Source organism: Etheostoma cragini, chromosome 24 (assembly GCF_013103735.1).
Source record: "Etheostoma cragini isolate CJK2018 chromosome 24, CSU_Ecrag_1.0, whole genome shotgun sequence".
NCBI lineage: Eukaryota > Metazoa > Chordata > Actinopteri > Perciformes > Percidae > Etheostoma > Etheostoma cragini.
Window position 1 is genome coordinate 6,151,585 of NC_048430.1, and position 21,641 is coordinate 6,173,225.

Below are 21,641 nucleotides of genomic sequence, written 5' to 3' on the forward strand. Positions count from 1 at the left end.
ATGTAATATTGATGACTTTAAATCTATTTAAGTGTTACAGTCACAGCACTATACAGGCTGTCATTAGCTAATGAAAATATTAGGTCATAAGAAATGTTTGTATCTTCTTTACAATCTACCTTGTGTACAGTGTTCTAGCAAGAAGAAACAAAAAATCAACTTAACAATGTCATTTACAAAAATACCCAACTTTAGTAATTGCAACATTTGGTTGCCACAGCAACAACTTAATATTGTTATGAAATACTATTATACTAGCGTGAAAAGTACATCTTTTTTGAAATTTTCTTCTCTTTTTTTTGGTAAAATGTCATCTATACAATAAACATTTTTTTCCCCCAACAACACAAGCAACTCTATAACTATGCTCATTACTGCAACACCGTGATCCTTTTATCGATGAGAAGGCAAGAAAGATCCAGTAGCTTTCTATTGGTGGGCTGACTTTTAAACCCCACCCCTCAAATGTGTGCGACTTCTCATTCGCTGACCTGACAGGTTAGACCTTGAAATGACCAACCGTGCAGAACGTAGCACAGCTCAATAAATTACATTCATTTCAAAATAGAATAGTTAACAACATTGTTTTTGACTAAAATTTGACCAAGAGTGACATAAGATAAATTACAACAAAATAAAACTTTTACCACCTTCCACAAATATTACATACAAATCATAATGCATGTGGAGACAATCAGAGTGAATGGAAGTGAAACCAGAGTGAAGCACTCCTGTTCCAAGGTATGATTGGGGATTGTCAATGTTAATCAAGCACCATGAAATTACATCAAAGTTTTTGAAATATGGGAAATAAGATTTAGTTTGAGTAAAAACACGCAGATTCAAAATATGCAAAAAGAAAAAAAAATTAATAATGAGAGGGTTGATCTAAAAATATTAAAAGACAAATGATTGTTTTGGATAGAGGTGGAGATGGTGAATGGTTTGGGGGGGGGGGGGTCCAAAAATACCTTGATAGTAGACACAACACAAATCTTTAAATAACTTTGAGTACATTTCTAGAACCATGGATATAAACTCTCAAAATAAGACTTTACATACATTACACAGTTTACAATACATTTTTTTTCTCACTCACGTTCCTCATGTCAACTACTCAAACCATGGTAGGAAACGATGGGACACCATGAAAATCACCAGACATTCTACAAAGCTATTTTGATTTGTCGTTTATTTTACTTCTTTTCGTTTCGATAAAGTCACTTGTGATGTTAATGAACGGTAACTAGGAAACGGTTTCCTAGTTACGATTCATGAAATGTGATGTCTTTCCCAAAAGGTCCATGTAATTTCTGACAGCCGGTATGTTGTGTCTGTGACTTTTAGTGATACACTCTGGATGAATGTGTTGTTGATGAGCATTTTTTAGGCACTTCTACAGTTTTCTAAAATGGAACAGGATTATCGGTGATAGTAGGGTTGGACAGGACAACCGATGGTCACAGATAGCCCTCCAGTCGAAGTTCAAGTCATCTTTTGCTTGACGAGCGTCGTCAAATGCACCGTTTTTCTGTTTAGTCTTAGCACTTAAGTCCCTCACCCACCCCCCAAAAAACCTCTCCTACCAGGCCTGGTGTTGTCATCACCTGCAAGACCTCGCTTTAAGTCCCAGTCTGCCGGCAGACCATCAGTCTCCAGATCCATGACGCACATGCACACACACACAAAAGGCTTGGTATGTCTGGAACAAAACCCTCAAGCTTGGTTAAGCCATTGGCACAGACCCGAGCCTTTAGGCTGTTCGGTAATGGCCATGACTATCTTGTGTCAACACTGGGCACTGTCTTCCCCAGTCCCAACTGCATGCAAAAATCCGTGCACAATCTATCCCGCCACTCCTCCTGAACAAAGAACTGAACCCAGCACCGAAACAAATAAAGGGTGCGTTGTGAGCAGCTTTCGCGATGGCAAAAGTGAAGGAAAAAAAAATAAAAAATTATTATCAGGGTGTTAAAATGTGGCTCTGCTTTCTGGCAGGTTGATTCCACCGACCTCTTCAACTTTGGCAAGATGTTTCCGGAGATGAGAAGTTGGCAGTAGGGTAGGGGAGCATAAGCTTCATCATGGCATCTTAACAGCATCTGGGGCAGATGGGGGTCACAGAGGTACCCCCTCGCAGGGACAGTCACTGAGCCTGTCTGCCCCAAGGACATTCAACTTTGTAGAGAGAAAAGCAAAGACCGCAAGACAAGAACACTCTTGAAAGCGCCGAGTGAGTTGGTGTGGTTGTGCACGGGTTTTCTGTGACTCTTCCTGTTTTCCACTAAAACATTAAGCACTATATATGTCTCCTATAGTGCAAATCAAGCATCTTTTTTGTTTTACTAACCAAAGGGATGAACATTGTGCAGCGTTGTTTTTGAATAAATATGAAAGAGAGGGGGTCCACGGTACTTTGGGAGAACAGTTGTTAAAATGACCTATATAGTGTGTCTGCTATGTATGTGGTACTATACATAAGAATATTTTTGACTTTTTCCATGTTAATAGTTTTTTTTTCTAGCAATACGTACAGTATATATCTTCTTTTTTTTTCTTTTTAAATGTGTGTGTGTGTGTTACACCGGCACTGCAGTTCTTACGGTTAAATTGAAGAGTTAGACTCTTAGCATGCAGGTTGCTGGACCTCTATGGGAGAGGTAAGGTAGTATTTACACAGGGACTGTTTTGGGTTTCCTAGTGCAGCTTCGTAACACTCCATTTCCTTCCTGAAACTTACTTCAGGATAATCTAGAGGAGAGAGACAAAGCGGTAGAAACAAGAAAAGGAAGGAAAGAACACAAGGAGAGACAAATTTAGTGAACCTGTAAGAGAGAAACTTTTTATTATTATACTTTTGACATAAGAATATATGTACACATACATAGAATTTATGCTTTATTGTGTTTAGTGTGATCTGGGTCAAACACTATTTGCTTGCTGGATCATCTGACAACCTTCACGCTCCCCTTAATATGTCCTAGCTCTGATTGGCCAGGTGTGGCCAGGTGTGAAAGTAGGCAGAATTTGAACTTCTCCTCAGGCATTTTCAAACCTATAGTTTGTTTGATCTAATGAGTTGATACAATTGAAGTCGTTGGTTCGACTTCTTTTCAGAAAATAAAATGATGAATGAAGTGATCCAAAATGCATTACTAACGGCCACATGAACACATTCACTCCGCTCAGTGGTTAGATTTGTCAGGAGAAAGTAAAACACACAAAGAAGGTCCGCACAAATATCAACAAGGCAACATACTTTGTTGGCAGTCCAGGTCAGACATCGATTCATTCTCCGGCTAGCTGCTGGCAACTATTTCTTTCTTGAGCTCTACGGGAGCCGTTGAGCTCAAACTCAGAGAATGTTTTGTAGTTGGAACAGATCAATGTCGGATCAGAGAGAAACCAATTCGTCTTAAGGGTCTTGGAGAGAGATCAGTGCGCGACAGTCAGGACGAGGCTGTGACGGCAGGCTTTTCACACCACCTTTGAGTGTGGGCCATTCGGAACAACATCAACACGCTGTTTGCACTTTGTTGAAGCATTTTGAGGAATTCTGAGAGCTATAGGCATCAGGTGGCTGGTCAATAATTTGTCTTAGTGGTCCAGTTGGGGTCGCCTGGTGTTTCAGGCAGATGAGAGCAAAAGCTTCTAATAATTTGCAAATAGCATTTGACCCAGGTCTGGTCACCTCTGTGGGTATTCTCTCTTTAGGAGATAAAGACTAATCCAACAAACAACAGAGAGAGAGAGAGAGAGAGAGAGAGAGAGAGAGAGAGAGAGAGAGAAGGGGGGGCAGGTAGAAGAGCTGCTGGCTGCCATCATGTGGTTGCCACTGGCAGCAAGCCAACAAAGTAAAAAGCAGCATGGCACTTGTTAATATACAATAGACAGCCAGCAAAGGACAGAAGCCACTGGTCACATCACACATCACAGGAGGTTACCACAGGTAGAGTGAGTGAGTGATGTGGACAGGCTGAGGGGAAAGCCTGCGCCACAGTGCAGGACAAAAATAGGAAAATATTACTGGGTGCCAGAAGGGTGAGATCAGCCACATATAGGATGGTACACCCCATCCGCCTGGCACCACAGGTAGGGAAAAAACAAACACCAAGAATTGTTTGCAGGTCCTATTTTGCAGTGACACTAGCAGCATGTTTCAGCCTGGAAGATGATTAATGTGTGTGTTTACAAAACCATGGTGGACGTTTGAACTGCTGTTTATTATTGTCAGATTATTATTCTAATTACATTGTATCTTAGTGACCTAGTCTGTTCAATTTTAATAAATGTGATAAGCATGACAGGTTCTCCCCACAGGGAGGTGAGAGATTGAACCCTGGTCCTTAAGCCAAAGAGCTGCTCGATATAACAACTTCATATTCCATTTAATTCTTACAATGTATCTTCCTATCAGCTCTGTAGGCAGATCACATACAGCCTGTAAAGTACGTCATGTAATGCCATATTCGGACAGTCGAGGGCGCCGCAACTTCACAGTCTTCAGTGGGCGAGAGCAGAGATGTTCCCAGAGACCCCCAGCCCTGTTAGCACATGGTTAATATGAGCCACAACATGGAATGGTGGGATTGGTTCCTGCTTGTCGTGTCACGATGCCGTTCAGACGGTCATGAGTAGACCAGACTCCTCTCAACAACACCCTGTCCCTCTAGGCATGTGTGCTACTCACTGTTGATCCATTTTGTTTACATCGGAGGTAATTAACACATATTCTTTACATGATTACTAACGTCACTATGCTTATTTCCGTCTCCTCCGTCCAAATTGTCTTGAAGAAGCCACGTAACAATGATTGAGATGCTAATGGCTGATGCTAACCAGCTAGCATTAGTGCAATCTCAGACTTTGCAGCTCACAGTTTGGGACTGAGAGGTTGTTTTTCAGCAAACACTGACGTCTGCATCATGTGCCCTTCCATAAAATAACAAATAAAGAAGAATCTGGGTGTGTATTCTGAAAAACCATACGATGGGTGACGTGACTGTAGTAAACAAGGCATGTACTGTAGCAGTACAGCTGGTGATTGTAAGTGTTAACTGCTTCCTAGCTGGATGAATCTTTATGCAGGGCAGAGAGAGAGAGGGGGGGGACAGACGGAGGCAGACAGCGAGGGCTGACGTCAGTGTTTCTTCTGCTTCTTGTCCCACATGCATCTTTAAAGAGCAGCTCTGCTTCCTGCTGCTACTGCTGCTGCATGCCAATTACAGGAAGAGATGGTGACTCGCAGGAAGTGCACACACTGCTGGCCTACGAGGGGCAATAAAGCAAAAGGTACCGGGGCCGAATCCTTGGTTGATTGGGGATCTCGGAGAAATGACTCATGTTCTTTTTCTTTTTTTTTTAAACAAACCTGAGATTCAGATATCCTTCACACAAAGTCTCCATTCTCATTTTTTTCAAATTCCAGATGGGAATAGTTTTTAAAGATGTTCATTCTCTAACTTAAATTGTAATTAATTTATGTTCTCTGTACATTAACGCTGTAAGACAATGAAAAAAAGGCAGTGAAAAGAAGTGTTGAAATGACGTGGTGGTTTTCCAGTTCCAGTATATATTTCTACCTGTGGAACACTTCTATTCTGTTCATCTGTGTGTCCTCGAGGCACCTCTATACTGAACTACCAGCAAATGATTACCAGCTGTGTAAGGCCAGAGTGCCAGCATTGTGCTGAAATTTCCAGGTTAAAAATGGGGCACACATGCGTCACTCTGGCATTCAAATCTGGCCCTGCTTCGCCGGCTCCCGCACACAGCAACAGTATAGCCGCCGATCAGAGGCCATTTTTAGACTGCTTCTGTGATCATTTTTCCTGAGTCTGTCTCACCCGGACAAGCATGGCACATAACTATAACCTTGTGATTTATTCTCCCTTTTATCCCGCGACCAGGGAAAGGTAAAAAGGCAAAACTGGGAGGGGTGAAATAGGAAAAAGAAATCCAACATGGCAGTTGTTACGAACCAGCTGTAAGTGCTCCATAAATTGCCTGTATGTATTTGCTTGAATGTGTGTGTGTGTTTGCATAGCACACAAGCAGTACAGATGGTGCCCCCTATTGCAAATGAAGAGGCTTATTTGACAACAACAAGAAAAGTGAAAACTAAAATAAATGAAAAATAAACTGAACATGCGAAACAAAACCAGGAAGTAGTGCAACACAACACAAATACTACTTTGCAAATGTGGGAGCTCTGAAGAAGTGCTTGTTGGGAGCGCCAAATGGAGCTGTGCACGATGTGTGCATAAGAAATACGATCAAGTGCACTGTCACCGGCTTGTTCAGGTAGCCCCTCTGCTTTAAATTCTCTGGAAAATACTCACTCAGAGACGTTCATCCCAGTGTGAGCTTGCCCGGTGCAGGCGGACGGACGCATAGGGAGGGGCTTGGCGTGGGCTAAGGCTCAGCTGCCGGTTATTCGGCTCACTATTTGAAGGCAGTACTTATTCAGAGCTCCAGGGACGGATGAAAAAAAGCTTTAAAAGGAGCAAACCTGATTGGCTGGTGCTGTTGCTGCGTAGGGGACACTTGTGGCAGGAGTTGTTGCTGCAGAGACAGTAGCAGGCGTAGCACTGTACATCATTGGGACTTTGTTTTGAGGGGGAAGGGGGGGGCAGTGGGGGAGAGGGAGGAGGAATGGGGGCGAGGGAAGGAAGTGGTAGCGATGGACAGGTAGGTGGAGCATTATGGTAACCATGGCAACAGGTGTGATGTGTGTGTGTTTACGGTATCGTTTGTTGTTGTTGTTGTTGTTGTTGTTGATGGGGGTGGTGGTGGCAGATGTTACAGAGAGCCAGCAAGCCATCGTTAGGGTTACACCGGCAGATGGCATGCAACCATTCACAATGCAAAGCAAGGAGGACAGAAAGAAAGAAAGAAAGAGAACATAAACAGAAAGAAAGAAAGAAAGAAAAGGAGAGCATGGGAGAAAAAAATAACAAAACAAAAAACAAGAGGAGAGAAGCTGATTACAATCACAAGTAAGGAAATGTATACGGAAAATCAGTTTGCTGTTTTTCCCAGAGAAGTTGAGGCGCACAAGACACCAATTACAATAAATCGATGACATTTTTGGCAACAGTGATGGGAATCTTATTTTTCTAATTCATGTGGGCTGACAAGTTAAATAGCAGGGAGATGCCAAAAACCCAGGCGGCTACTTCATTGCGCATGCCAAACACATGCATCTCAGACAGATTGCTTTGATATGATGTTTAAAATCATTATTCCGAGTCATCGTGTTCCCATTTATTAATGTAAGACCTGCTGATAAGCCAACTGGGACTTGTTGTAGTTCCCGTCCCCTTTTAGCGGAAACAAATGCCCTGGCCATGTGGCTGAAAGAACTTCTCTGGGAAACTGATTTAAATTTCCTGATCAACACAGCACAGCAAACAGACAGTAGCTATCCTACAGCTTCAGAACAGAACAGTCTGCAGTATTTTATCTACCATTTTCATCATAAACAAACAGTCATTAGCGAGTAAGTCAGTAGGGACACAAGAACTGAAAGTCACAACTCTTTCAGGTGATACAAAATAGACAAACACACATGTTTCATATGATATCTCAGCCTAAAGAAATTGACAGTTTGACAACACTTTCCTGGAGCACTTTAAAGTTTCATCACCGTCACAGTGAAGCATGACCTTTTGTCTCACCTGGAAGGGCTGCAGATATTGCCGATTCATCCCGCTCCAACCCCCCACCCCCCAGCCCCTACTCTTATACATCAAACAGTGTGTGTGAGAGAGCAAAGGGAAGGTCAGGACCTACCAAGACTGCTAGCAGGAGTCATGCACAAGACTGACCCTGTTGTATTCATGCAGAGAAAGACAGTGAGAGAGGGAGAAGGGGGAGACAGAGATGGGAGAGAGAGAGAAAGAAAGAGAGAGGAAACAAATGGGTTAATTGAGAGGGAGAACAACAAGGTTAGACAAAAAAAAGCTTGAAGACTTCACTCAGCTCAGATGCTCCTGCTACAGTGGTGCTGTCAGCCAGTTATGAATGCAGTTAACAGTAGCAAGCAGAAGAGTTCCCCTATTCTGTTCAGAAAATACTGGTTCTATAAAACGCCAAATAAATCAAACATAAAGTACACTTTGGTGGACTGTAGGTGAACAAGTTGTGGACAAATTTAATATGTTGCAAAGCTGGATCAATGAGATTATTGGTTTGCAGATGCAAAGGAAGGAAATGATGGATAATCAGTTTTTCTTCATCTGTATCTCAGATCATCTGATGTACAGATTGTAGAGCCCATTGGGACAAATTTGTAGGCTATATAAATAAAATTGACTCAATTTAAACATTCTGGTATCTGAGATCTATCTGTTCATAAAGTTACACTTATTTTTCTACTGATCCACAAAGAGCCAAAATAGTATTCTACTATTAAAAAATTAAAGTGTCCATCGCATTTTTAAAGTCAAAGTCAAATATCTGGTTCAAATATAACATACGTTTGATTGCTCTCATGAAAGATTGCACTGCCCTTCACCCTGGCAGCAATTACGTGTCATATTGGCATGCAGTACATCAAAGTTTTAATGACGGCATGGTAAATAGTTGAAACATTAACCCACACACCATCACGGCAGGGCTCCTTATGTGCGTCACTCAAATAAATCCTTCTCAAAAGAAAGTATGGGGCTAATAAACAGACGTAACTGATCGCGAGACGTGCTCTCACTTTAGCACAAGAACCTCCAAAGAGATGTGTGATGGATAGAAGGTTAGCTGAGCACATTCAGTGAGTGTATCTGTGTGTTTGCATGCTCCGCATACCTATGACTGCTTCTGTGTGCCATGTGTATCGATTGGGAGCTTTTACCTGTGGGAAAGAAAGTGGGCTGCTGGAGCTGTGCGTTGGCCAGCGCCTGCTGGTAGTGCAAAACACTGGGGTTGAACAGGGAGCCGTTGCTCTTCTCAAGTGCTTGTCTCTTTGGTAGGGGCTGGAGGACGCCGTGGGGGAACGCCTATCCACCAAACACACACACACACACACACACACACACACACACACACACACACAAGAACAGTAGATTTGATCTGTATACTTGTTTACACAAGTCAAAAACTGGTATATTTGTCTATGCACAGCACAACAAGGCAAAAATGGAAACTTGCTGTAACTATCACAAGGACAATGAGAAACTACACCATAGCAAACAACATATTAAGGAAAATAGGTTGATAATTGGAATTATTTTAACATTACATCGTAGTTAAATAGATGTACAGTACAATCTAGAATGGTCACTGGTGATCATAAATGACAAATATGTATACTTTAAAGTGATTTACAGGGTTTCACAAAAACAAAAGAGCAAACTTAAATTTTGTGAGTGGCTACAGTACAATTAAAGAAGCTACATGCAAAGCAAAAGGTGAAAGGTCAAAGTACCAGGTCTACAGTTGCCTCGAGGGGTCGCTTCATTGCTTTGGCAGTCGACTGAGTCTTTAATTAGCAGGCAGCGAGCACATGATGGCAGTGGGCCAATGGGATTCAAGCGTATTAACATACAGGTAACAGCAAGCAGAGGTGCGTCATGGGGGACAGCATTGCATTGTGGATAGGTGAGAAGGAAAAAAACAAAATCAAAAATAATCTGAATGCAAGTATACCACATACAAAACAATAGGCATGCACATAAACAAAAAATTGTTTTGTTTACTTTAAAGAAACATTGCTACTTTTGGAATTAGTACAAAAGCAAAAAAAAGCATCTACATTAACCCTTGGTTAAAAAAAGACGATTCTATGATGTATTTCCAAACTACTAGGAAAGCATTTAGTAGCAACGTCAAGTAAATCAACTTATTTTTTTACTTTTCTACGCAAGAATAAAATGCAGTAAACCCAACTGATTCAGACTATAAATACTGGGCTGACACTTTATATGAGATCTGAACAAGAAGTGGTACAGTCCTACACACACAATAATTACAGTGCTCCTGGAGGTGGCTTCGGGCCTGAGAAATGTCTAAAACACCCACAACAGATTGGGATGTGAGTGAGCGCTTTGGTGTGTCCCTCAAATTACTGAACTTTGTCCTCACAACTGGCAATAAGAACTGGACACGTTTGTGTAGGCAACTACGGATTAACACTATGAGGGGGCTGTTGAAAAGCTGTCACCCATGTGGTAGCTACAATAAGTGGTCCTAACAAAAAGTAGTTTAATGATCACGTCCTTTCTCTGTAGTGGTGTCGATTCATGTCTAGTCCTTGAAATAAGTGACTAAATCTGCATTGTGAGCGCATGTGGCTTGTGAGTGTGATCAATGAACTTGGGGTGGTGACGCAATGTAAGTTATAGTTCAAATCACAGAATGTGGAGCTCTGTTTATTCTTAGATTCCTCCTAGAGACAATACATATCTTAAAGCCTAGGAGTGTTTTATACGAATCTTACATTAGTAAGTAGCCAACCTAACGAGGTAATATTTTATTTCAACTTAATGCTTTTGTTAATTTATCTAAAAAATGTCCTCACATGCGATGTCACTGCTGAGAGGAAAAAAAGATGACTGATGGATGTGATGAGCACAGCAGTTAACGGGCTCCATGCACAAGCCTCTTGCGTCATGTATGTGGATTTTCTAATAGCAATATAACATATACTGTATATCCTATAAAAGAGCAACAATACATTGCTGATGCACAGCATTGTTAACAGACTTAAACACTGTGGTTAGTTCAAATGTCAGATGGTCTATTAAAGTGACATGGAAAGCAAAGATGACTGCATTCGACTCGCAATGAGGAAGAAGATTACAGCATGGCAAGCAACACATAATGTGGCACAGTAAAACAACATAATCTCAATAATAGGATCTTCTCACTGTGACCGTATCAGTGAATGTGTAACCTTATTTACAGTACACTTTAGCCTATTTGCTTTAGATTAAAAAGAAAAAGTGAATTATGGATAATGATATTACCTGTTTGCAGCATTGCAGCAATACAGGTTTTATGGGTCTCTGCTTCAATAAAAGTGATTCAGCTTAGGCTAAGGGCTAATAGAAAATTGGATTAAAGGTGCTGACTAAACAACTCCTTGTCCTAAGGTTAACCCTGCTCACCTGTAGCACAGCTTGTAACTGCTGGTGGGAATTTGGGAATTGGGTCATAAAGTTGATCAACTGGGGCATATGAAGAACACCGTATGAAGCTTGAAGGATTGTGAAGAGAATGCACTATATAAACTAAATCTTCTTGTTTGACAAGGCACTGTGTATCTGAAGGAGAAGTTGTTGAGCTAAGCTACTCGATGTGCCTTAAAGAAAACAGCGCCGACGGGACAACATCAGGTTATAGTGCCTCGAGGTCTCAGGCTGTCTTTTATTTATGCATGTTTCTGTGTTGTTTTCCTGCTTTCATGCAGCCTCTACAAAATGCTGAAACGAAACTAACATGAACTCGTGGTGGACATATCATCCACACTGTGGACTTATGGAGGAAGGACAAAGAGAGCAAGCAGCAATGGAGTCAGCCGATGAGAGTGGTATGTGCAACGCATAAAGCATGCTCATGCCATGGAGGAAAAAAAGTCAGTCAGCACACTGGCGCAGTGCAAGGTGTGCGAATGCAGCAGCCAAAAGGACCATTCAAAAGAAGCCAGCCTGGGGGAGGGTGGGGCACAGCCAAGACACACAGCCAAACCCTTCCCACTGTCTGTCTGCCTGCATCTCCATCTGTCTGTCTGTCTGTCCGTCTGTCTCTTCCTCAGCATGTTGGGGGATTTTTCCAACTAAAGGCAGAAGAGGGCAAACCCCCACCCGTGAGCCTACATCCTCATCCATACCCGATTCAATTTACACTGATCTGCAGAGAGGTGCACTTATCATTGAGAGCAGGGGGGAGGTGGTGTGGGGGGTGAGCCAGCACATTGTCTCTGTATGAACCAAGGGCATTGGAAAATAAAAGCGGACTGCGGTGAGATAATAACAGATTGTTCTTGCGGCATTATACTGATGCATTTAGGTTTCACTAAATCCTGTTTATTGTATACAGCGGCCTCACTTTAGGATAACTATTGTTACTGAATTGTACACTGGAGTCCACTAGAACAAACCAGCAGAGGTGGGTATATTTTATACAGTAATAAAGCAGCGCTCCACATTTTATGTTGCTGTGGGTGTCATCATCAACAGCATGAGTTTACATATTGTGTAAGCCAAGATTATTTGTAATTATGGCACATGTACTCAGAGAGCCTATGTGTGGTTCCATGAATTTGATCTGGTACAGAGTTGCTCAAAAGAGATCCCCAAAACACAATTTCCAATAACCTGGTCTATGATCTCCAATTAAAACAATATATGCATTGGTAAAAGTCAGGTAGCAGTTTTGTACTACTGTAATACTTGTTTATTTGGTGCCTTAAAGCCTACATGGATATTACAATGAAAGTCTTAGCTCTTCTTGGAAAGGAAACTGTATATAGGTGCTATAAAATAGACCTTATTGTCCCTTACAAGCTCTTGCTCTAGAAGTACTCTGAACAAGCAGGAACCTTGGGAGAATTGTTTGGTTACTACAAAGAGAAGTGTGTGTGTTTCTTTCCTGCTCTACCACTGTGTAGGTACAGGGTGCAGTAGGTAGGCGTTAGTGCTGTGCTCTCACCATGGCTGCAGCTGTGGCGGCGGCTTGCGCTGCCACAGCTGTCTGGTTGGCCTGGTGTTGGGCAGCCTTAATCTTGGCCTGCAGGTGGGCCGGGGGGTGGAAGTACTTGCACTTCTCGCGGGAGCAGCGGCTCTTGATGTAGTCCATGCAGACGGTGACCGTGTTATCGCTGGTGTCAATCATGGGGCTGTCGCTGGGGTGAGCAAAGCGGCAGTCGGTCTCCCCGCGAGCACAGTTGCCCCGCTGGAACTCACGGCAAACCTGGGAGCAGGAGAGTCACGTGGAGACACACAGACACACACAAACACACACATGTGGACAGACACACAGATGCATGTATGCAAAAAGAGAAAACAAAGAAACAAACCGTGAATACTTGAGCTTTCAGAACATGTCTGGAAACAATATTAAACAGCATAATAAACATTGCATAGCATGTCATTTGTTTATTTATGGTCATCCTTTTACTGTAGGGCATGATCATCTAACTAGAACAGTAACTCCACAGTTAAAAGCCATCAAAATCTTGATGACAATATTAGATTTTTCTGAAAGTATTTGACATTTTGGTGTCGGACTGTTTTAAAAATGAGAATGTTGATACATATTTAAATACTGCATGGTAGGGCCAACAGGCCTTAAGGACTTTTAAAACCACATCCAATATATTTGTACAAAAAACATCATGTTTGTTTTTAAATACACACACTCAAAATAGGAGCTTTCTTGCACACAGAATCGCACTCACACAGCAAGGTTTTACTTATTTCTGCTGCACCAGACTTAAAAATCATGCCAATGTTTTTTTGTTTAAATACAGACCATAAATTAATTTTTGACTTGGTATAAACAAGATCTGATCACAATGTAACTGAAACAAGTGCAATGTGTGCCAAACCCAAATAATTGTGTCACTGATAACGTCACTGATCCAGTCAGTGTTCAACGGTTCAGAGGCCTGGGCATAATCACATGGGGATCTGCTTTTGACTTGCACTCTGGGACTAACTGAGACAAACACACACACACACACACACACACACACACACACACACAAAACACACACACAAACACAGACGCACACACGCAATGTCACGCGCAACGGTTAGGCACACACATGCAAAAACACGCATGCTGGTTTTGTGTGGGAGTGTGTACGCGTCTCACAGGAATACTGTTTCATTAGAGCCAACTTCATTCAGTTGCTTAGTGATAGCACTCCCCGAGAAAAACACATACAGGCACACACCTACGCATCACCTCAAGGTCTTAGGGAGATTATTGTTTATCACAAAAAAATGTAGTGAAAAAAAAAAAAAAAAACCTATCCTCAATTGCCAAGCTATTGTCATTCTGTGTTGTTTGCCACGGGGCAGATGGAGATCGCTGAAGTTGTTGTAATTGTCCCAGTTTAAATGTGGCTGTCTAGCAAGTACCAGTTCATGTTGGGACATTTCCAATTTAAATTACTGTAATCTCACACTATCTCTTTCTTTTCGTGTCATGTTTCTGATACAACCCTTGAATGGTTTCCTTAAGGGGTAAGATAAGATGTTCCTTAACTTACACTCAAGGATAATGCAAAGATAGAAGAATTATCAAGTAAGGAGGCTGACACTGTTGGTTGGATTAGTTATTGTTCTGCCTTTCAGCGTTTAGTTGAAATTAAACAAATAATACAGCTAAAATTGTGACAATTTGCAATACGATAGGAAATTTTATTATTTTAATAAAGTGAAATAATTTCTGCTTTCTGTAAAAATCCAACTCTTTATGAACCTAAATTGCTAACTTGGGTTTATTCAAAGGCAATTTCAAAATGTATTTATTTAAGTCCTAATTACTTGCTTATAAAACAGAAGACTTGCTTTCTTTCAGGTCCTTGTCTCGGGCAATTTATACAAGTCCAGGGGTGCACCATTCAGATTTTAAATTCAAAACCGGTGCTCAATTAAAGGAACAATCCACAGTATATAAATGTAGTTACTTTCCCCATATGATAGTATACACGCCATTATAAAAATGAATTGTTTTTTGGAATTCTATGAATTGATTTTGAATCTGTAGAGCTTGAATCGCGATACAAATGTGAATCTATTTTTTGCACACCCCTAAACAAGTCTTTAAAAAGTTTAAAGTGGTTAAAGATGTGGATGGGTGTATTTTATTTGTTGCTATGCCAACTCCCGTGGTAACCATGGAGGTAATTAGTACTTTATAGTGGGTTTTTTCTCTGTATTCAATGCAAAGTAAGAGGAATATCTTTTCAGACGTAACATATGTATTCGTGACTATTGTGTTTAAACTACAATACCTTGTGCTATAAATGATATTCATTAGTACCACATATATGTATGCATCGCTTTCAAACCCATAATCACACTCAGGTGTTACAATACTGTCACTTCACAACCTCAAAGCATCATTAGGTATGATATCCTGTAGCTCTAATGCTCTAAAGAGAGACACAGATGGACAAAGAGAGAGACAGAGAGAGAGAGAGAGAAAGAGAGAGAGAGAGAAACACTGTGATTGGGTGGGTCACCTCCAGCTTGTCGGTACGCAGCAGTTTCTGGTTGGAGGAAGAGCCACCGGTCACGGAGACAGGCGGGCTGCCGGGGACCATACAGGGGGTGTTGGGCAGGATGTCTGTGGGCACCAGGCCCATGCTGTGGGACATTGGAGTCAGGTAGGGTGCGTAGCTCAAACCTGCGCTGGAACCCAGGCCCTGGCTCACTGGAAACGTCTGCTAGACATGGAGAGAAAAGACAGTTTACCAACTCTTGAGCAGGCTTTGTTGTCATGTCCGCTCTTTAAGATATTCAGTCTGCTTTTTTATTTTCTTGTTTTAGCAACAACAACACATATTACATTCCTAATTAAAATGGTAGAAATAGCTTAATGGCAAAGATATAAAATGATGAATGTTCGGAGAGACAGTGGGGAGTAGAGGGTGAATAGCAGACTGAGGGTAGAGCGAAAAGTTAGAGAAAAGGGACACAAGAGACAAATGAACGGAGGGCGCAGCTGTGAAGAATGGTGGGTGAGAAAGATGCGAGGTGAGGCGGGGAGAGAGTGTGACAGGTAGACAGTCAGGGGAACAGAGAGGAAAAGGGTTGAGAGAAAAAGTGGAGAGAGAAGGAAGCAAGGGTAGAAACAAGAGAAGGTTTTTTTTTTAGCCTCTGTGTGCGCCAGGAAGATTTTGCTGAGCAAGCACGTTCTTTTTCAGCTACACCCAGCCTTACATTGTTGAAGTTCAACATGTTCACACCTGGCAGTTGCCCAGTGCAACGACAGTCTACCGCTGACTGCAGAGCAAATCCCGGAGAATAGTCGGGGAGTTTAGTGCTTTTGCTCAAGGCCATCTCAATATCTGGTATGAGAACAAATTCATCTTGAGCCTGAGATGTAATATGGAAATAATAGTCAAGTATCTAATAAATCTAATAATATCTAATAGTAATAACAGTAAAGTATCTAATAGAAGGCCGTATCAACGTTCTGTAACAGACGTTACAGCACCTCCCATTTTCTCAGTGAGTCATGCCCTGCTTGTCAGTTAAAGCTGGTGCCAAGACTATGGTACTAATAGGACATATTAATGGCATGAGGGGGACTTCAGTCAAAAATAACGTAGGTAACTTGATATGTAAAGATTAGGGCTGTCGTAACAGTGCATTAGTAATGTGTTAATGCCAATTTGTTCTAAGGCCACAAATATATTTTTGATGCAATCCCTTAGGTTCTGTCACGCTGACTATGGACTGACGTGCACTGGACTGGAGTCTCAGAGTGGGTCCAACGAAGGTATAAAATGTCTGTATCCTCGCTGCGTTGCATTTTTATTAACTATGATAATCTGGTCGCAGGTCGCATCTCACTCCCTCCTCTCAGATTATAAAATCATATACAAATATCCCTTTATGGTACATTTTGAACAAATGGAAAATGTCTGATGAATAGGCGATTATTCGTGATTAACTACTTTAAATGATTGACAGCCTTAATAAAGATGTTTTAGGGACAAAGCCAGACTTTTTATGCAGTGTAGCACAACAACAGAGATCCCTGTTATTTTCATGGTGAGTCACACAGTGCATTGACATTTATTTACCATAGCAAAAAGACCAGCACTAACCACAGGTTGCATGGTGGTGCCCGGGATCATGAACTGCATCTGTTGAGCCAACATGGCGGCGGCTGTCTTCTGCTGGATCAGGTTATTTCGCCCATTGATCTCCAGCTGGGTCTTCAGGTGAGCGGGCGGGTGCAGGTATTTGCAGTTCTCTCGCGTGCATCGACCCTGAGCGGGAAACAAAGTTGATGGAAGAGAGATGGGGAGGTGGGAGAGAGAGAGAGTCAACAAGGTCATTAAAAGTCCAAAAACTTCAAGTCTCTGATCAACAGAAAGAACTGAAATGCTGTCTTTTGATGATAAACCTGATGAAGAACAGGTTGTGTGTCTGTGTGTCTGCCTGAGGATGTGGCAGATTTGTGGCCATTGATTTTGACACAAAAACATCAAGTGCTTGAAGGCAGCATACATATTCATACTTGGAGAGTGTGAAATGATTAGAGCTCCACATTGAGCTTATTCAGTGAGGGTTGCAGGTAGCTCTCAGCTTGGAGTAGAACCTGTTTTTATGAAAGATGATTACCAGTTCCTGACTTCATGGCTTGTCAACTCTGGCAGGACCTGGTCCTGCCGGCACTTAATAACTAGCCAGTATTCGGTGCAGACATGGAAATAAGGGAAGGGGGACAAAGGCTAGGGCTCTTGTTCTGATTCTAGATGTCTCGCCACATCTCTGTAGCATTTCAATGGACAGGTCATCCAGTAATCTCTGTGGACATGCAAATGCAGGTTTGGCAGGGTCAGGCTTACAGAGACCCTGGTGGATGAAGGCAATTAGACTGTCAACCCAGAGGCTAATGGCAAACACAATAATCCAATATGGATCCTCAATGCCGTGCTTATTGCGAGGAGAGTGGGTGGAAGAGAGGAGCGAGGTCAGCAGGGAATAACAGAGCAAAGGGTAGAATACAGTCGTGGGAAAAGAGACTGTGTTGAAGATGGAAAGTAAAGATGAGGAGAGGAGTGGAAGAAAAGATGTGGGCAGAGAGGAGTGATATGAATTAGTACAGACGGGAAAGGGGAGAGGACAGGGACAGGCCAAGAAGACAAAAGGAGAGGACATGACATGGCCGGCATGACATGGCACGTCTTGGTTAATGTGAAGGAGCGCAGAGCGAGGGAAAGCTAAATTAGAATCAGGATAGCGTGAGTGATAGGTTGAATATTCTTTAAGCATGTATCCCAATCTATTTTCATATTGCCTATTGAGTTTCAAACATCCCTTACCTCTATGTCATGAAAGAGACACAGCATGGTGGCCTGATTAGCAATGCCGTGCAATCATTTCTCTAATTTCCTCTTACAAGAAAATATGACAGCTCTGTCACACACACGGTGATGAGCTATGTTTCATTCCTCAAGCGCTGTACTCAAACACCAATTTAAGTCCTGAGTCAAACATACAAAATGACAAGTTATCAGACAATAGCCTGATATGATGTCTTTTTTTGGTTGGGAAAACAACAAAAAAAGCTTGTAGTACATTGAATCAGAAAATAAGACAGTGAAGCTGCACTTAGCTAACATGATGCCTCTTAGCTACCATGCTTTCTGATTATTTTCAATGTGCTTTATTTATTTGTCATAACAGGTAAAGCACAGGTGGAATTCATAACAATATTAACGACTGCATTCAATGTGTCAGTGTCAGTCCCACGGTCATGGTATTGAGCTCGCTGTCCTCCCAGCAAAGCTCACTGGGAAACTTAAAGGAACAGAGCCGTTATTAATAATATTGATTACACCTGTGCTGTTTTTCGCTGCCATGACAAACTACGATATCTGCTGTGAAAACGGTCTGTTTCAGAGCACTGTAATTGTATTTTTTTGGTTATTCCTTTCCTCTGTTTGTATTTTATTTTCTCACATTTCATCCTGTTTTAAATTGATTTGATTATCCCTTTTAATTGTGTTTTTAAATGTTCTAATGCTTTGTCTTATAAAAACCACTTTAAATTGAAATTTGAAAGGTGCTGTACAATTAATGTTGCTCTTTTGTCATAACATTCACTTTTGTAGTATTTGTTTTTATTGTGTGTGACTTGAAAGCAGAAAAAAAAAAAATAATATTGATAGTGATAAAATAATGTGATATTAGTTTTTTTTTCAGTATTGCCAAATACTCTCTGGAAGCTGCACATTAAAACCATCTATGAAATATTACATTATTCCTATACTATTATTAGTAAAGCACTGCGGTAGGTGGGAAGGCAAACAAATAAGGACTTTTAATCAACTTAAGCCTGGCTCCCAGTGAAAATAACCAATAATCTTCAAATCTCATCAAAGGGAAAACTAATAAAACCTGCCTATCCTTTTCTTCCTGAGAGATATTACAGACACCCCACATAGCGTCAAACACACTCTTGGTACAACAAAGCTGCCACAAAGGATATTAAGTCTGTAGTAACTAGTGGCTATTGGTAATTTTGGTTTTCACATTAATAAAACACGCATGTATGAATACAGTGATCTCTGTAATGATGAGAGTCACGACTGAGATGGGACTGGCCTCCACACCCTGGTGCTAAAGCTGCAACCAACCACTGATAACCCCCTCTAACGGTTCACATGCACAAAATCACACCTGCCCACACATATGCATATTAAATCACACAATCACAACAAGCAATTGCCCACACACACACACTGGCACAGGCATATATGTGCGTAGATAAACAAAGTCACCGCACAAACAGTTTTGTTATCCCCTATCCAGACCAGAGGAATAACGTTAGCACTGAACTCCGGCAACCAAAAACCTCCGAGGTGTCAAAACTAATTGGACCCTTATGCAGCACCACAGACACAAGCAAAATGTGTGTGTGTGTGTGTGTGTGTGTCTTGAGTATCTGCATTCAGGAGAGAGAATGCGTAGGCAGGTGTAACAGTGCATGTATGTGTGCAGGAGAAACCGTGTGGGCGGGTGTGACTGTGTGTGTGTGTGTGTGTGTGTGTGTGTGTGTGTGTGTGTGTGTGTGTGTGTGTGTGTGTGTGTGTGTGTGAGGGAGCTGGTGCTGAAGCTGAGCTCTGGACGGCGTCCCAAACTTAGTCGGCAGGGAAGCACAGCATCACCATTGCGCCCTACAGAGATCACAGACATGGACTGACACAAATAAAGACGCATTTACACAACGACACACACCAACACAGACCCTAACAACTCACTTTGTCACTTATGTGGACTTAAGACTGAAGCCATTACTTCCCCTTTTGCTCCCTATTCTGTTAATCTATAACTTGTGAGTGGCACATGCTTATTCGCAATTGCTCATCATTATACCCCATGTAACGTGATGAGGTGAATGGTGGTGAAGCTATTTGGGATTTCGTAATGTACAGACGCTGTCGCACTAAGTGCAAACCTTGGATTCGTAAAACCTTCTCCCTTCATCCTGTCAAACTTTGCTTGAGAGCCTTTTCTCACTGATGTATTCATGATCTACCACAGCATTGTGCCAGGTCTTTGCATAAATTAGGTTCATTTGTCTCCGGTCTTCTTTTTTTGTCTAGCTTTGAGGTGGAAGAAGCAAATAAATTAAGCACCTTAGCAAGGGCTGTCATGGTAATAGAATTTGCAACACTATTTTATAACAGTAAGGAGTTCAGCGCAGCATTCAATTATATAAACATTTATTATTTGCAGTAGATTTAATTCATTTAAATGGTTATAACAGATAAAGACCAAGATATCCATCACCATCCATATCCTAACATCTACAGCGCTGTTTTAAGTCTTTTGACGTGTTTGTTGCAGTGTCTAACAGTGCATATCTAACTGCCAAACATTAAAGTTAGTATTGATATAGATTGTATGCATGTATCTATTCTATTCATAACACAGTGGATTGCAGGAGACAAGTTACTGTGGAAATAGGAGTTCATGTTAAGGAGTCAAAGGTTAGTGGGCGTTAAGGCCGTAAATAGCACTGCGTTAAAGCAGCACAAGGGTCCGCATTGGTAGGAGTATGTACCAATATGTACCAATATGAACCAAACCCCCAGGATCAATGCGGCTTTCATCGGATGTTCGCCACTTTGCAGCATGTTATCCAGTTTTCTTAATAGGTCCATGGTTGTTACAGGTACGGGTACACAAAAGGCGGGGTTTATAATACTATGAAGTGGGATTTTTACAAATAATTACATTGACAATCCTTTTATCTTCTGTCTTTATTATTGCGAGGTTAAGAGTAGCAGTATGCCCTTCACTGTACACTTGGAAGGTTGCACGTTTAGTCTCGGGGCTAATGACAGCGAGAACATCTTTTAACATGTAAAAGTGTCACACTCTATAAAGGGTCTTTCACTAGCTTAGGCTCCTGGTTGTCTCAGTGCCTGTGAAGTGGATATGGATTTGCAAAAAATATGGTTAAAAAGGACATCAAAATGGCTGATATCCTTTGGGGTGTTAAAACATTACACTGTTAGACTTTGCTGTAATTTCTATAGTTACTTACCACAAAATGCCCAGTAAAACACCATCATTTTCTTTTCCGGTTCATTACTGTAATAAGCATTGCATTATGGGTTTTAACATTTCATATCCAGGTGTTTACTGTATATTTTGAATGTGTGGTAGTCTGCTGTAAAACAACAGCAGTAGTGCAACTGTAGTTGAATAAGACAGACTTCTAGCCCATTGCACACTGAAGAGGAGATCAGTTCATTTAGAAGAATTTCAGCAGTGTCAGACTAGTAATATGAGGTCAGGTTGTCCAATGCTATATATTAGGTTAATCCTATCCAGGAAAAAACATCAAGTTTCAATGCTGGTAAAAAAGCACACCCCACACACACCTATTATGGTGCATTAATTAAAGTCAGGGAGGTGTTCATTTATTGGTCTTGTGCACAG

The 21,641-nt window shown here is 41.5% G+C and overlaps 1 protein-coding gene and 1 long non-coding RNA gene across 27 annotated transcripts in view; one reads left to right on the forward strand and one right to left on the reverse strand.

Moving 5' to 3' along the window:
• Window positions 1–338: 338 nt before the first annotated feature.
• LOC117939582 (muscleblind-like protein 2a) overlaps window positions 339–21,641 on the reverse strand; it is a 51,040-nt gene continuing 29,737 nt past the window's right edge. For 5 of the 26 annotated variants that reach the window (XM_034864998.1, XM_034864996.1, XM_034864995.1 and 2 more), the window contains 7 exons: window positions 16,763–16,951; window positions 15,194–15,397; window positions 12,649–12,909; window positions 9,425–9,478; window positions 8,852–8,996; window positions 7,795–7,830; window positions 339–2,751 (listed from right to left, as the gene is read on the reverse strand). In XM_034864998.1, the coding sequence (XP_034720889.1) occupies window positions 2,627–2,751; window positions 7,795–7,830; window positions 8,852–8,996; window positions 9,425–9,478; window positions 12,649–12,909; window positions 15,194–15,397; window positions 16,763–16,951 (1,014 nt within the window). In that variant the 3' untranslated portion in view covers window positions 339–2,626. Of the gene's footprint in view, window positions 2,752–6,511; window positions 6,607–7,794; window positions 7,831–8,851; window positions 8,997–9,424; window positions 9,479–12,648; window positions 12,910–15,193; window positions 15,398–16,762; window positions 16,952–21,641 lie in introns of all 26 variants that reach the window. The other 21 variants (XM_034865009.1, XM_034865001.1, XM_034865006.1 and 18 more) reach the window with 21 other exon arrangements.
• LOC117939586 lies at window positions 10,942–11,970 on the forward strand. Its single transcript, XR_004655630.1, has 2 exons — window positions 10,942–11,527; window positions 11,753–11,970. It is a non-coding gene; the product is annotated as an uncharacterized LOC117939586 (long non-coding RNA).